Raw genomic sequence first — 18086 nt, forward strand, 5'->3', positions numbered from 1 at the left:
CAATGCTTATCAGTTTTAACATTCCAACAAATTATTTTGATGATTCAATAAAAAATTATTTTCAAATCTGTTTTTAGCAAAATTTTTAGACTTTTCAACAAAATCATTCTTTCCCTGATAGAAATACAGATACAATTAATCTCTACATACTTTCGCGTTCAATCATTACGAATATTTTTTCAATTTCATATTCTGATATGCATCGCATAACAAGAAAGACAAAAATAAATCATTATCTTTAATATCTAAGATAATTTATTTCTTAATTATAACCGAATGTATATATTGTTTCCTAAGGTCTCTATTAATATCGGTTTATTAATTAATTATAATTAATAAGGTTTCTATTTATATCGGTTCTTAAGAAATCTATATTACAGCTAATCTTGTAGTTATAGGTATATTGTCCTATATTTTCTCCCCCAGTCATATTACAATTGTCTTATTTTCTCCCCTAGTTAATAGTTCGATAACTGGGACACGTCCATCGCGTGTTTATGCTATGTCATGCGTCGCGCTATGAATATGGCAGGGTGCGTGTGGGCGATTTGCGTTTCCTTTCGAGGAGGACTCACCCAGAAGTATTGCCGGTTGAAGCCGGGGATCTTCGTGTGAGAGGCCCCGACCTCGTGAAGGTACGTCAAGAACGCGTCCATGTCGTCCAGGCTCTTGATACCTTCGTCGAGGGTAGACATGACCGTTTTCGCGTGCTCGGCTAATTCCATGCTCGAGGACTGCTGCTCCTTTGTTTTTAGTTCCCGAAACTTCGTGAACATATTTAGCAATTCCGCGTTCTCTTCAAATAACCTGGAATCACACGGTATGAGGTATCGTTAGAGAAGTTGTGAAGACACCAATAGTACATGTCAATTGTTTGCATCAAAATTAAATGTCATATAAATATCTGAAAATTTAATATATTTTTCTTTTTTTTTTTTAAATATGAGCTATCAAATTTTACCTCATATAAGAAATAAGAGAAAATGTCTTGAATAAACCGTATTGCTCATAATTACGTTGGAATAATGTAGGTATAATAAAAAAACTTCATTGTTAATATGTATAAAGTTGTAAACGGATGTTGGAGCAGAAATTTAAACTAAGTGTGTTTAAAAAAAGATATTTAGTAATATTTAATAAATTATAATTTATGATTGAAAGATGCAGTCGTTAAAGATAGCTAATCTGTTGGAAAAACAAGTTGAAAGAGGAAGGAATTTTCGATCAAAAATTTAAAAGATGTCAGAAGTTGAAGCAAAGAAGTGAAGCTAAGTGATTAAAAAAAACGTTGAACGTTTTTAATAAGCTTTAAACTTCGTCTGTTCTACAAGAATCATAAATTTCAAACTCAATTCTTCGATGATCCGAGATAAGTTTTTCTTTCAGCCCCGATACTTTCCAAATATATTTGGCGAGTCTCCCGAGATGTTTTACACACATATACACACACAATTTGCGTATAAAGACTGATCCCCCAATTCCTTCAAAATGCCTGATGTCCCGCGATATCTTTTCACGGCATCTTCTATTTTTCACTGATCGAAAAATGACCGTAGGGACAAAACCGGACGTATCTTGAATTCTTAAGCTTTACGTTATCCAATGTCGACATATATCAACCACGGGAGGAATTGATCGCTAGGAAAAGATGCGCTATTTGTTTCACTCGTTCGCATCCGTTTTATTTTTTCGGAACATTTGTTTCCCCATTGTTTCGTGTGACATCATGGTACTTAATGCACATAGATAAAAAAATCATCGGTTTTATTTAACGCCGAAGAAGCTCAAAATAATCTCGTGAACTCGTCAAGGTATATTAAACTGTCACCAAGTAGTACGTGCGAGTCAACGAGAATTTATTGAAAAAATTTCGTTGCAATCTTCACGCGCACAGTTCCTCTTTCTCTTCCTCGTATACACACAGCTCTTTCGACTGCACAAAAATTTGGTTAACTTTTTCTCTTCGAGTTTTTTTGTACTCGTTGGAGTAACGAGTTCACGTGAGTCTCGTTATGGCAGCTCGACAAAAATGTTTTCGTTCCGCGTATGGTAGGTTGCTCTCTCTCCCCCCCTTCTCTCTCTCTCTCTCTCCCTCCCTCCCTCCCACCCTCTCTCTCTCTCTCTCTCTCTCTGTCATTCATGAAATACCTCTTTGTACAACGAGGCATTCCAATCTCGCGCTTGTCTATCTAGAGGAAAACATACGCGCAAGGGAGAAAATATAAACCGCGTTATTTTATCTTTGATGGTTCTGACGGTTAATAAGTGCGCGCCGCAATTTAAAGTCTGTATCTGACTTACGCATCGGAGAAGACTGCGAAAATTGATTGAAAATTAGAATTCGACCAATCAGATAAATTTAATCTGCCCCGTTTCGACCGGTTGAATTTTAATCTTTAATTTGCGATCTTCAATCTTCGTAATCTACTTGTACGTGAAATGCACTACACTTCCCTTTTCAGTCTGCAAAATGTAATGTATGTTTTTATATTATATTACAAACAACGGAATATAATAAAATTATAAAATATTTTCTCCCCGTGGAAATATAATGTTGTGTATCTGCTTACATATTACCTCTGTATCAAATTTACATATTATCTCTACACTTGGAAAATTTTCTCTACGCACAAAAAAATCGCACAAAACGTATAATTAATAAATAATAAAATGATATTATCCAAATATATATTTTATGGCACAAATAAAAAGAGATAAGGGAAAATTCATTTTTATCTCGTCTAAAGAATGTGGAAAATTAACCAGCGTATCCCAGGAGCTTAATGTTTTCAGCGACCCGAAAAAAGTGTCATATCAGAAAAAATCGTGAAATCGTCGATATTCAAATTAGTCCGATAGTCGCGTCAAGATTATTCCACGCGCGTATCTCTCTTTCGCGTCCGTACAAATTATCTTTCCTGGAGGAAAATGACATTTCGCGTGGTATCTATCCGCCGTGATTTTTCACGACGTGCAAACTCGTTACCGATTACGGCGCAGCGCGAGTTTTATTTGATCTCGACGGATAAATGTTTGCGAAGAAGCAGAAACGGATACCCGAGGTGCAATTTCGAAAACTTCGTAAATTTAAGTACATATATAATATATATACTCTTCGAATTCGAACAGATCATTCGCGAACGTACAGATAAATAATGAATTTTCGCACGTCGAGAACAAATTTAATTATGAAGAATGCCGGGTCAATGAGACATATTTCATTTTTCACTTATGTGTTAATTCAGATTGTAAGTATATTTTACTCATAATAATTAATAAATATGCATCAAATAAAAGTTTTCGCAAAAGTTGCATGTATCTTTGAAACGGAATGACACTTGCAAACCTTTCATTTTTACATTGCAGTAATCGCAATTATTATTATTACTATTATTATTATTATTATTATTACTAGTAAATAATAGTATTAATTTGGTCTAATGTGTAATTATTATGTAGATATTAAAATATGTATTGTTTGCTAAAATTTTTGATCTTTTTAATCATATTAATTTACATAATGACTATTACTTGTAACATTGATGATAACCGTCATTAAGAGATCGAAACGTCTGTTAAATAAGACAATATTGTTATTAAAATGTTAATATCATATGTATCGATAAACAACTTCAGTCATTTATTTATTCGATTTAATAATATATTATAATTTGCAAAAACATCTAGCTCATTAGCTTCCTAGCTATGTGAAATTTGAATTGTATTTATAAGAGCCTTAATTCATACTACAGGTATTAATTTAAATTTAATCATATTATTTATATTATATTTAATAATTTTACTCATAAATTATTGAAAATCGCAGATAACAAATTTCTTGATTTTCATATATATTTGAAAAGATATTCTCTCTCTCTTTTTCTCCCTTCAAAATAGCGACATATGTGATATAATTATTGTGCACATACAACAGCTGAATCATCCGCAATATATGCTATCGAGTGTCGCCCTTATCGCAGTTCGTTATGGTTGCCCACGTTTCCCGCATACGCTTCATAAATCTCTATGGATTGATTAGTTACGATTAAATATAGAAATCCCCCGGAGGATAGCACATGGCTAATATTTTACCGTGCTATTAGTTTTTGACGTTAGTAGATAGGTATATTTAATAACGACCAACTAGCCAATCTTGATTAAACTCTGATTAATTTGAATTGGATTTCTTTTGTCATTTTTGCTTTCGGAGCAAAAAATCCTGCAATCTACAATATCCTTGAGCTTCAGTTAAAATTGCTCGCGTTTTAAACGACGCGTAAAAACACGCGATTTCAGGCCGAAACGAGGGTTAAAGAGCGCGTAAACGCAGATTTGCATGTAAGTTACCGTGATGCAAATGGGATCGACGTGACTGAAGGGGCCTGGATGGCCGACGGGCGCAAGTATTGACCGGGTATGATAAAATATTTTTAAATGCGGTCCAACGGGCAATAAACGGTATGACGGTATCCGCTCGGTAAGTTCGGCGGGTTCTTATCGTCTGGGAACGGATTGAAAAGTTTCGTATCGGAAATCCATATTCTACCCCTCGTGGAAGATGCTTAAAAGCGACGAGAAACAACGATACTGCTGTCGATTCGGCGCGCGCGCGACGTCAGCTTTTCCATCGTGCTGCTCCCATAATCCGATAAAAAAAGCAACCCTAATGATCGATACGACGACGAGTAATTATCAACAGTGCATCGAACATTGATGCCGATGCCTCGTTGCATCCGTTTCGATTTCTACAATAGCGTGTGATTTATATACCTACACTTTTCAAACATAATTTTTTTCTTAATTTGACAAACAAAAATGAGACAAATAATAAATAAAATGTTATATTTTTTTTAATCCCAAAGAAACGGATAAGTATGCGAGATAAGATAAAAGAAAGATATGTAGAGATACCGATACGTAATTCCAATCGATTTTCGCCGAGGGTCGATACAGTAAATTAATTTGGATTGAAGTGGAAACCTTTCCAAAGGAACATACCAAACACGCCCGGATATTAACACGTTCGAGTAGAGCGCAATGAAATTAATGCCTTGTATTTCCATTAAGGTAAACCAGCGAAATCCAGCCGCGAGCAACAACGCGTTCAACCGTTTTCTAATTACGCCGAGGAAACCGACTTTAAGATCATTATGATAAATAATAAGTCACATCTAACATAAACTACTTAAGAAAAAGCACAGATTACGCAGGGTTTTCATTGATAATAGATAATGTGCATATTTATATTTATTATATAATATATGATCGTAATTTTGAGTTTTATCATTAATATTTGGCTATATTGGACCTATATAATATAATCAAATTAAGTGACATAAAATCGAGTATAAAATGTTGCATGAATGATTGCCGATTTCAATTGTTCTGAATGATATTGTTAATAAAGTATTTGTTATTATAATACCAAAAAGACTAAAACATGTTTTAGTTTAGCGAGATGTTACTTTATGGATACTGGAATATATTTATAATGATAATCAAATATCAAGTGCATCAAACATATATATATGTATATATAAATAAAATATTAGCGGTTTCAATAATTGAAACGTGTATCTTGTTATCTGATTAAAAGATAAATATTTGTTTATTAATTCCTCTGATCCGATCAAAGTAATGCACTTATATTTCGAGGCTCGGGCACATTTATAAAATCGTTTAATTGCACACTTAACGAAATTGTTTAATACATCAGCAATAACATGAATAATTGGGTAAAACATTTCGTAAATAATTGGCGAATTTAATATTTCGAGTGTGTCGTTAATAGATAATAAAATGTTAAATTTCTAATTTCGCAAAATAAAATGTATCGATAGCTTCACTTTTTTATCTCTCTCTTTCTTTCTTTCACAATGCATTACTTATAAAATGTTTACAATAATTATTATACGTTGTATTTTTTATTCAATTAGTAGATAATTATGTACTTCTTGGCATGTGATAAAAACAAATACTATAAAGTTTTTAAAATAATTATTCGAGTATTGATTTAAAGCAAAAGAGAGATGTATAGGCCTTTTTATGCAGCCCGTCATGAAAGTTTTTGATAAATAAATTGAAACTTTAGTAACGTGCTTTTCTTCGTGCTATTTCATGTACTTTTTGGTTTGCGTATTTGCATCATGCACAGTGTTTTTATATATGCAGAAAGCAACTTTTTTCTTTTAGCGACTGACAACGGTAAATTCATTGTAAACTCACTGTAACACAATTCTTATTTTGCCTAGCTTGCCATACTTTTTTTATGAAAAATTCAGACGTATTCTTTTTTGCATATTTTTTCCCTTAATGCTGCACAGTGTTTATATGCACAAACGTAATTATCTGTAAGAAAATAAAAAAAGAGGGAGAGAAAAAAATGTGTAGCGCAAGTTTAATTATTTGCGTAAAAAGCGCTTCAAAATGTGAATTTCGTTTGAGGCATGATGTGTCATAAAGAAATCATTTTTTTTTCCTCCAGCGATTTCACTCATCGCAAAGCTATTAATATGCGCAACCTGCCACTTGGCCGTTGCCAGCTCGGCGGATATGATCCATTCTCTTTAAGAGCGCTACTGCTACGTGTTCCAGTTTCTCTGACGACCGCCCCAAAAGAATCGGTGAAACGTGCCTAACCTCCTCTTTTTCCAAAGGATCCTCCGCTCCGCTACAACCACGGGGATAAACCGAATACGCATTCCGTCCGCATGTATAATTCAAATCCCATCATTTATATTTTAACATATTTATTAACAGCTTCATAATAATATTCAGATTGTAGTACGTAAATCAAAAGATGCGTTTTGTTAAAGAAAAAGATTTCGTTTTTAAATCCCTATATCAAAAGAATTTCTTTTTAATCAAAAAGTAAATCATTTCAATATACTTTTATAAATACTATTAAAATTAGATGAGGTAAACTAAGAATTATATTTGTTTTATATTCGTGATAATTCTCTTTTACTTGTCTATGAAAGGATCAATCGTATTGATTGTGAGACTTTTGTTTTGTAGTGGCACGAAAAATTTAATAAATTGCCAAATATTTAGATAAGCAATATTTAAATAAAGAGACGTAAACATGAAACTGTTAAATATGCTTCGATTAGAAGCCACGTTTCTACAATAGAATTAATTTGCATTATTCAAAGTAATCCTTAAGTAGCGTAATGTGTGTGTAATCATGGCCCCTGAATAAATATTTAAGAGCGGTCTACTTGCATGGTGTATTATTATTATCTTGTTGCGTGACACTTAACTACAGAAAGTAACGATATTTTTCTACGATGTGATTTTTTATGCATGTTATATGTATATGTATATTAAAACATAAAGCTGCCTTCACTTGCGAAAGCCGTTTATTTTTACACGAGCATCAAAGTTACTTTTGAATACATTCAGCGCGTGTAGTTGCTTTATTAACTCTTCAGTGGCTAATTGTAAGTGAGATATTTTTAATACTCGGGATTTCTCTCTCTTACACACAATTGTTTTCTGTTTTCTATAGAAATTTTATTCAATTGATATGTTAAACATCTCTAAAAATATGTTTTTACATTTAAAAAAATTCGAATTATTTTTTTCGCGTTTCATTGTATAATCGATATTTTTATAGATGTTAATTTATAGATAAAACACAAAAAGTGCTTAATCTTAAAGTCTCTAGTTCAGTTACAGTAATTTTAAAGGAAATAATACGGTTTTAAAAACATGTGTATATTGGTTTTATTTGTTAATAAACGCTGCGAAACTTAAACACTGATTAAATAGGCTTTAACGCTTAACGAATAGTTTCATTTAAGTATGTTTCTCGTGTAAGTATGTACTCTCTTCGTATTATTCTAAGGTAATTATAATTAGAATGCAATTAAAAAACTACCGAGGTTTTTTTTATAAAAGTTAAATAAAATTTTCCTTTAACCTTTATTACGAGAAGAGCCAAGATAGAAATTTTGCAGGATACTGTGAGAATTATGTAATTCCTCCATTTGTCTGGGATTACATGGTGTTTGGCTCCTCTGAAAAATCGCAAACATACGTTTCTCATGAAAAAATGTCGTCGCATACACTACATCGCTTCTTCATATTCTTCACAACAATTTTTATTTACTATATCTGTCTTATCAAAATTATTACATTTTAGCACTGATTTTCATTTAATACATGTAATACAAAACGTTGAAGATATTTTCTGTGATAAAATAAAAACTTTGAAATAATTTTGTTGATGTTTCAATAAAATACAGAAAGTATACTTAATATGTAAAATTTTACTTACATTGTTAAATAATTTACCTGGAAGACATAGTGCATACTAAAAAAAAGTTATATATATTTATATATATCTAATAAATTTCGATGTGTGCTATACGCATCCTAAATTTACTCCAAATATAACGCAAATAATGATTAAGAATTAATTGATATTAAGAATTAATTAATTACTTTTGATGTTTTCATGTAAGTAACGAGTCTGCTACAGTCGGCATATTCAGAGTTCCCTCAGAGTTAATATCGCTCCATTTATCTCGAGTCAGTTTAATCTATTTAATCGCAAAGAAGAGGAAATAGAATTCTCTGCTAATCCATCAAAATTTTATAGTACGTAATCACGGTTGAGCAATCATGGAGTGAGTAATTTGTTGCTTACGAAATCACTTATTTCTCTTTATATGTATCGATATAAACTCGAGATAAGCATATTAATGACTTTCTCCATTTTTTAAGATAAAATTACACGATATTCATTACATAATGACTCCCTTAATTTTGTTAACATTCGAGAACTGCCAAAATATGATCTCTGCAAACAAATAAACACATTATCAGCATCTCGGAAGAAGGGCGGACAAAGAAGCGAATTCAATTCGACATTATATCTTTTAAAGAATATAATAACGTTTAATAACAAAATGTATTCGCATAAATGGAGATTATTATAGACAACTGGGCGTTAATACGGAAACGTTGTTTGCACTGAACGCACACAGCCAGTTATATGTCGCTCTATTTAAGTATTTTATTCAGCGCGGAAAATGACGGCTATGTATACGGGCGAGCGAGACGGGATATCGACGAATGCATTTAAAGTAAAAATTTGCCACTTAAAAAAAAAAGCGATCGACGCGTCGCGTCGATATCACACGCTTGTAGTCGTTTATTGATTTCCGAGGCTGCCGCTGGACCAAAGGCCTCTACTCTGGTTCCGCTTTCCCTCTCTCATTTCTCCCCCCCCTCTCTCTCTCTTTCTCTCTCTCGTAGCTGTTGAGGATGTCATGTATAGCTAGACCGAGCTTAATTAAGTTACCTTAAAGCTGGATGCCCGACGGGAATCGATGAGCGCGTATAGGTATACGCGCATACGCGTAAATGTGAAGGAAGCGCGACATATACATGCTTGGCCTGAGAAAAAGTAATTTGTAGCTGTTTATATAGAGTTCAGTGAAAACAACACAATAAAATGTTAATGTTTTATATAAGATATCTCATTTCAAGCTCTAAAGAAGGTGACACCGTCAAAGAAAAGAGAGATATCTCAGATTTTCTCTTTTTAAAGATGGAAGAGACGGATATTGTAGAGACAAAGCTAGATTATATATGTATTTAATTTGAATGACTTTTTAATATTAGAGAATGAATTACTTGAATACTTCTCCAATTCGAATTTTTGAGATACGGAATATCGAAGTATAATTTCGATCAATTGTAATTTTTTTGCGCGAGCAACAAGTATTTAACAACGTTTCGAAGATAAAGAGAGGCTATAAAATCGATATAAAAAAAATCTGGATCGACTGAAAACCGATTACGGGCGATTCAGTCGAGCAAATTTCAAGGAGCAAATGAGAGATATTTGCGATGATGCCGATACCGTACAAGTCTTCATTACTGTCGCCCTCTTAATTTACGAGATGCGCAGCTTCCATTCCACGCATCTATACCCCTTAGATAGTTAGATGCAAATTACGCGCGAGGCACGCGCACGTTCGTGTGGAATGCATATAGCAGCGTGGCAGATTCGCCAACATTGGGGTAGAACGGAATTCCCAGATTAATCTTATCCAAGGGCAATCACTGTCACATCTCGGCTTTATTGAACGCGCGGGCAATCTATACGAGAAATTCAAGATTGGAAGATCGTACGCGTCACGTTATGTCTCACTGAACTATTACGAAGTACATGGAACAACTACTTTAATTTTTAAATTCGTATCGTACTTCCCTTAAACCTACGTTTATTTCATTGAAAAGTGAAGAGTATAAACAAAACTTAACAACTTCTCAATTTTATTTCGCAAATATTTACGTAAGATTAAAAATTTATGAGAAAAAAATTAATCAAAGCTATCGAAGAAAAGCCAATGTGAGCCGACACGGATGTTAGTGTATATAATAATTCTTATTGTTACAATCTGCAATTCCACGCAAACTGCGCGCCGCAAGTCTTGTCAGTCTTGAAATACATTTCTTACATGAAGCTATTGTAACAAATTGAATTACGACGAATTTAACATCTTTGATACTACATCTATAAGAATCTCCTCAAAACCTGTGAAGAATTTATTGTGAAAAATATCACTTCAGCCAGGAGTGGATCTCCCTACTTGCCGAGCGGGCGTCCTACATTCGACTACACCGAGGCATGTGATATTCATCGCAATAACTAATATTTGAATTGAATATAAAAAATTGATGTCCTATTTAGTATAATTGTGAATTATATACAAATAGAGAATATACTAATGTGTTGTTAAATAATTTAATTTTTTAACATTTATGTAATTCATATATGTATATCATATTTTGATTTCTAATTTTTTATCGTAATCTTTTACAACTTTGTTTTGTAAAACAAAAGATAGATGGTACTAACTCGATTATTAACCCCAGTAATTATGCTTGATGGATAAAGTCTGCCGTGGAGAGAAATGCACCGAGATTGTCGAGTTGATTATCAGCGATTCTCTTTGAATATCAAATTACCTGATTTTAGACGCATATTGCCATTCTGTAGTATGGATTAATGCGGAAGCTAATGCACATATCTTTTATTACAGATTGCGAAATTGGAGAATAGATTTTCAATTACTCTGATAAACTAACTCATTAAGAATTAATTTTGAAACAGAATTAAACGTAAAAGAAGTGTTATTCGCGATCTTAATTACTGCAGAAAATTTCGAAGTAAATTTCTTCCCTACAGAATTTTAAGATCTAACATGATTTATAAATGTCACAAACTTTTTCAAATTTATAATGCATCAATGATAAATTCGTAAATATTCTGGGCTTGTTACAAAACAAACAGAAAAGCATATAGTGTAAAATTAGAATTTATTGAAACAATGTTATCTCATTTTAATTTCCGTAAATATTTCTATTGTTCTAGATTAAAATGATACGAGATATCCAGTGTTATCAATTACACCGACGTATAACGTTGGGGAAAAATTTAGTAGAAATAGGAATTACAGCATCGTACGGTGGCGAATATTAAATTGTCATAAGTATAAAGTTATTTATTGCGATTGCGTGTCGATAATGCAACATTATATCCGGAATGATAATACTTGCCGGCTTCGGCAATATTGAACCGGGATATTAAACAGATTGGAATGTATATTATGTAAAAGCGAGCGTACAGTTGATTTCAGCGAAATTAAATTTAAATCGTTCGCGCTATCCAGGAATTAAAAGCTTAAATCTCAATGGCGAGAACTTTATTTGTCTGGATATAATTTTAATTCGAATCATACTTTCAACGTGAACTTAATTCGACATTATTTACCGGTATAAGCTCAGTATTATTTGCTCTCGAATTGAAATTAATCTAAAATTCTCGTTTTTTGGATGAGAATAAATAGCAAAGGATATTGAAGTAATTTTTTTAATATTACTTTTTTAAAATTGTTATTTATGTACGTATCCTTTAAAGACTATAGTCTTAGAGTAATTCTGTTCAAATATCAAGTTACCATATTAGGATCTCGTCTTATTTATAATCGCATCTAAAATTATTAAACATAATTCTTTTTTTGGATTTCCCTTTAGCTGCATGAATTAAGGAAATTTCCGACATTTTCCTCTAGCTCTATAAATTAAGGAAATTTCCGACATGTCAGCCTAGTTCATATTTCCGAAAGAAGGAGAATCTGACACTATTTTCACGTCGAACCATTTCGGTGTAACCGTTGGCTAACTCGGCTTCGCGTTCGTGCTTCGTATATTGTGAAAACGCCAATATCAGGAAATGTATTGCGCACTGGCCAGACAGCAGAAATGGCAGAAAGAGCTCGCGCAAGCTTTTAGAACTTGCAGAGCTACGACGAGTCTAGTTTACTAATTATCCTTAAATACATGAGGAGAGAAGGAGATACAAAACGCAAAATAAAATTTTGTCACAACAAATTTCGTTTGTTGGAATTTCAATAAATATAACGTTTAAATAAATAAAAACATTTTATTGTTGTCATACCTTGTTTTCAAATTCTCAAATACATAACTTTCCAAAATTCTATCTACATTGAATTCCAAAAAAGTGTGGCATTTCTGTAAAATTAATTTCTTAAAATTAAATTTTCAGATTGATTCAATAGTATGTGCAAAATTGTAAAAGATAATTGAAATTGTTGGAAAATTTGTTGAAATTTTACAGAATTGCGACGTCATGTTAAATTGCTTTAAACATTGTTTGAAACTTGATCAATGTCCGTTCGTTTTTTTAATTTAACCGGCATAAAATGTTTATTTTTACCAATTTTTGTTGAATTTTATGAATTGCCTTATTTGTTTTTATTACGTTTTACAGGATTTATATTGGTTTGAAGATTTGAACCATGCATTGAATAATCGATTAATTCGTGGAACGGAGATATATAGACGTAGTTTCCAAGTACATGATATTATTAACCTCAAATCCTTTTATCGATAGCTAGTATAAAAAGAATATTTGGTTAGATGAATAAAATATATATTCTCTTTTTAGTATAATTTATCAAATAAATCTACACTTAAACCTGCTTTACATAATTTTTTACATTTTTTTTTATACAAAAGAATACGTTTTACGTAAGAATATTTTCTAATATATAAATTTATATTCCAATTATTGTAATTTCGTGAAAATAAAGGTTGGATAATCCATGGACGTAAGTGAGAAATACAGAATTAAAGATATTTTCAAGAAATGTTATTGTTACCAAAACCCGTTGAAATATTCATAATCCGTTAAAACCCGAAGTCACTAGTTAAAAGAATGATTAATTAGACATAAAATCGAAAACCTATGTGGACAGTACAATTATAGATCTCGTTTCGCCCATAAACAAGAGAGAGGGGAGAAAGGGAGGGGGGGGAATTAGGAACCTCGCTACGTGCGGCTCGTGGAAAGCCAAAGACTCATGTGAAACAGTACAATTATAGACTCTGTTTCAACTAAATTTAAAACTAGTTTTAAACAGTAAAATTGTGCTTTAACGATTATGGGTTTTGACGGTAACATTATGATTAAATTAAAACAATTTGACACATACTAGAAAGAGACAACGTGGGCAAAGATAGAATTTTCACGAAAAGAACTGAAAATTTTAATGCAATGAGGAACAATGAGATTGATAAAGGTAATAAGCATGCAATTCTAACAGAATTGTGCTTGTCTAATTTAGTCAGCGTCACGATAGTAGATTTAATCATGGAAATGAACCGAGGAACGAGATTGATTCAAATATAGCGGATAATAACTCTTTTTCTTTCAACAAACTGGTTTATCTTCCGTCTAAAAACAGGAAACCACTGTCATCGTTTTCACGTTAAAATATCATCTCCGCGGGAGCTTCGTCTTGTACGCTCTTTCGTCGCGTGTGCTCAGCGTGCTCCAATATCGCGAATCCCGTCATTTGCGCGCGAGCAAATAGACGAAGCACGGAAGACACTACCGGCGCACGTGAAAGAAATAGTGTGTTTACAATATACACCGTGAGTTGATTGAGTTGAGGTATCGGACCAACATGAAATTTATATCGCGCCACGATATTCTTGTATATCGTTTCATCATTTCATTCCTTGCATAAGAAGATTATTAACACAGCGCAACAAATTTTCAGTGAATAAGATTTAACTTCAATCGTGTATCTTATATAGTTATAGGTTTAATTATTTTTCAATAAATTCTAGTGCGACTTAATTAAAAAATCTTACGCGAGACTGCAGTAGTTCTCAAAAAGTCACTAAACAAAGGCAGTTACGCAATCGAAAAAGTATTCTTTTTATTATAATTCTACACGCAAAAAAATGACTTAACATTATCAGTTAAATATCAGTAATTAGTTCGAACTTTGCTGTCATTGCTAAAAGTTATCTATTAAAAATAAAATATATTTGTTGCGAGATACAATTTTATTAGCTGAAATAAAAGCGTACTTTAACAGGAGTAGCTAAGAAAGTAGCATACGGAAAGAATGATTTTGCAGAATATTCCTCAATAGAATTAGTTAAACGTCATTCGATTCTAGCAGAGCAAATATTTTTTGCTGCAGCGCCTAAATTTTAACAACTAATAAATTTAGCTTTGGCAGTAATGATATTAGCTGTCCCTATTTTAAAGACACGCATTAGCTGCCACGGCTATATTTTAACTTTGGCCAATCCTTTCTCTGCGTGTAATTATTCTCGCAATTCCAGTCTATTTTTCCATCCTTGCCGGGGATATCGCGCCGTTCTAGACAGCCTCGAACGTTTTTCGCATTATTCCTATTTTAAGCAACCGGAACATTGATCCCGTTCCATTGTCCTCACTCATCGCCTGTCAGACGCACTCGGTCTCCCTTTGTGTGACAGTCTTTCTCTCCTCATTGGTCAATAATAATAAAAGTGTCCTGATGTTTTAGCACGCGAGATTCACGTAGAATCTGTCAGACGAAACTCCGTTCTTCCGTGAATGGATTCGGAGATTTTTCCGTTTTCGCGATAAGAAGCGCGACAACAAAAATAGGTCGATAAAGAAAACATTAACCGCATACGACAGGAGAAAACATTGCTGTCGGTCCAAAATTTGTGTGATTTCTTTTAACTCTTTCAAAGAAACAGAGTTCAATTATAATTTACATCATTTATAAATAGATTTATATTTATACGATACCTACTCTCTCTCATCGCTTTTAACATTTTATATAATGTTCTGCTATAAGTATTCATCTCCTTGGCGATATTTCGAAATCCACAATAAACAATGGAATATGTAATAATAAAAAAAAACAAAAGAAGATAACGGTATGACCTCCACAAACGAGAACGAGGCTATTCTGTTTAGATGGAATAAATTTTATAGTAACCTTTGTGAGATTCGTCCCTTGTATACACTGCGTACCCAAGTTACGTGGATAGGTACTCAGGAGTGCGCCGATACCAGGAAATCCCTTGTTTCCCGAAGGATAACGGAAATAGCGAGACAAAGGAAAGAGGATGAGAGAATGGGTTCCATCAAACAATGAGTAAGGAAAGAAAACACGAATGACCGGTTGTTTATCCGTAATTTACTAAGAATATATGAACGTATAAAATTCGTTAAATTGTTCCGATATATCGCTCTGACTTTTAACAGATCATTTAACGTTCCAATTGAAAACTGAAGCACTGGAATATACGTGATTTTAACATTTTTGTTTTTATTTTTTAATTAGCGTTATTTACTTGTTTCGTAATAATAATTGACAAAAAAAAAACTAAATCTGATCACTCAACTCTGAAAAAAATCTTGAAATAGTAACAATAAAAAGATTTAATTCAGATAGAAATCTTGCACATTAAAAAATATACATACAATATAAAATAAGTGCGTACGTAATTAAAAGAAAATATATGGACTATAAAAGACCTATTTTTAAAAATCTAATATTTTTAGAATATTTTTAGAAAAAAACTAAATGAATAAAAACATTAGCAAACATAAAAATTTTTTTAAATATTGTTATTTATTATCTAGTCAAATATTTAATTTGTGAGGTCTATTTATACTTATTACATTATGTAATATCCAACTACCACGTTATATCTCCGTTTCTTTTTAAAACTATAACGAATGCTAATGAAAAATGGGACATTCAAAATGGGATATTCAAGAGAAGTTGAGTGTTCACGGCGTAGTATGTAAATGTGTCTGCAATTAATGTTTAAAAATATATTCATATAAAGTCTCATAATAATAATTCAGCACTAACGTATATGTACATAATATTATGCTCGATATTTAAACAATTTTTCGTAAAAGAGTTTTTCGCAATTAATTTATGAGCAATTTCCTATCGCAGTAAAGCGGGACGAGAAACGTGTTTTGCACATCTGCACATTTATATATGTAGAATAGATATAGAAAATTGCCGTAGCGTCTCTAAATATTTAATCACGTTCGTGAGTTACTTTATGTTTCCTCGTCGATTCAACGATTAGAGGAAACTGTTTTAGAAAACAGTTCAGCGGAATTTCCGGCACGATAGAAATGTGTGGATAACAGGTAAAATATGAGTAAAGTTGAATGAATTTTCTCTTTCAATTTCGAGCAAGCTCGAAATATTACTCGATAAATTCAAATTGGTTTAAAACTGTTGAATCGTTAACGAAATTGATCAAAGATATTTAATTATTTTCATTATTATGAGAAAAATCAAAGTTTGATTGTATCAAATATCGATTGCAATTGATTACAAAATTTTTTATACCTTCCATGTTTATTAATCCTTAGCGCATTTTTATATTATATAAAAAATACACTTTTATTTTTATTATTGGAAAATCATGCACTAGCAATTTACCAAGATGAATAGCAAGAACAACAATGTAAATTCATCTTTATCGTTGTATTTGTTCAGAGATTCATTAGTGCGAGGCTTAAATGCAACAACATAACAGAGACTGTGTTTGCGCAAAAGCTTACGTTTGTTTAATAAGCCGAGTATGACAGGGGGATTTATTTTGACTGTGGATCGTCGTGGCTGATGAGTCATTTATCTCCTCGTTTTTATGTTTTTAAGCATGATTAAAAAATCAAACATTTCATTAACGTTGAACATACGGAGCTCGTTCTTTTTTTGCCGCCCCTTCCTCTTTGACTCTCTCTGAGATTCTTCGCTATTAACTGATACTATCCTAGATCATAACGCTGTCACAAACACCCACCATTGTATAGCGGACCTCCCTTTGTATCGCGATTTTCCACAGCTTGTCGGATAACAAAAGTCGTCGAACAAAGTACATGTCGCGATATTGACGTTCTGTAAGTAGGTGTGTGTCAGTTTAACAATACGAATCGGTCAAGCGTGAATTCTAGCTTACAAGGTATAATAACAATTATCGCTAAAACTTTGATAGCTTGAATATTTTCTCGTGCCTTCAATCATAACAGCGCAATGTTTTTACAATACACATAACACATGTACCTTGATACTTCGCAGTCTTTAGTTATACTTCTGTCTTTTTATCGTCGATCTTCTCAATTGTACTTAAAAAAAAAAGTATTAAAAATATATAAGCGACCATCTGAAGTAATGTAATAAGTAGCTAAAAATAAAAACGCATGAATTAGAGTGTTCTCTAATTACCATGTTCAGATAGCGTAATATCAGAGAATGATAGATTTAATCAACGCGCACCTAATGTCGTGAATTCTAAATTAAAATCTAGATTATAACTCAATTCCGCTTCCTACAGCATTTCGTTACTTTGATAAAGACCAAACGGGTGCACGTGGCGGAGGGAAAAAGTCACGATGGGGTCAAGTGTCAATTCGCCTGATGAAAAAAAACCGAGAACGAGAGAAGGATAGGAGTGGACAGCCTGGGCCGCGCTCGCCGTTTGTTCAACTTACTCGCTGTCAATCCAATATCGTTGATGGGAACGGGCACGATCGGGTTCGCATCGGTCGTCGACGAGGCCGGACCTTTGATTTGGAGAACTTTAATCCGACAAGGGTCCACGCACCGCCGTCCTCGAGCTAGAGAACGTAATCTCGTTTACGGCGTATTACGATTCGATCGATGCCCGATTGTGCCCGTTGAAGGTAAACGTCGCTTCCAGCTTCCCCCCCCCCCCCG

The 18086-nt window shown here is 33.0% G+C and overlaps 1 protein-coding gene across 6 annotated transcripts in view; it reads right to left on the minus strand.

The window, feature by feature from the left end:
* LOC105455890 (neuroglobin-like) overlaps positions 1–18086 on the minus strand; it is a 37780-nt gene that overhangs the window by 10590 nt on the left and 9104 nt on the right. For all 6 annotated transcript variants that reach the window (XM_011699578.1, XM_011699572.1, XM_011699574.1 and 3 more), the window contains one exon: positions 576–807. In XM_011699578.1, coding sequence (XP_011697880.1) covers positions 576–807 — 232 coding nt within the window. The remainder of the gene's footprint in view (positions 1–575; positions 808–18086) is intronic.

Source organism: Wasmannia auropunctata, unplaced genomic scaffold, assembly GCF_000956235.1.
Source record: "Wasmannia auropunctata unplaced genomic scaffold, wasmannia.A_1.0 LD335828.1, whole genome shotgun sequence".
In the NCBI taxonomy this organism is placed as follows: Eukaryota; Metazoa; Arthropoda; class Insecta; order Hymenoptera; family Formicidae; genus Wasmannia; species Wasmannia auropunctata.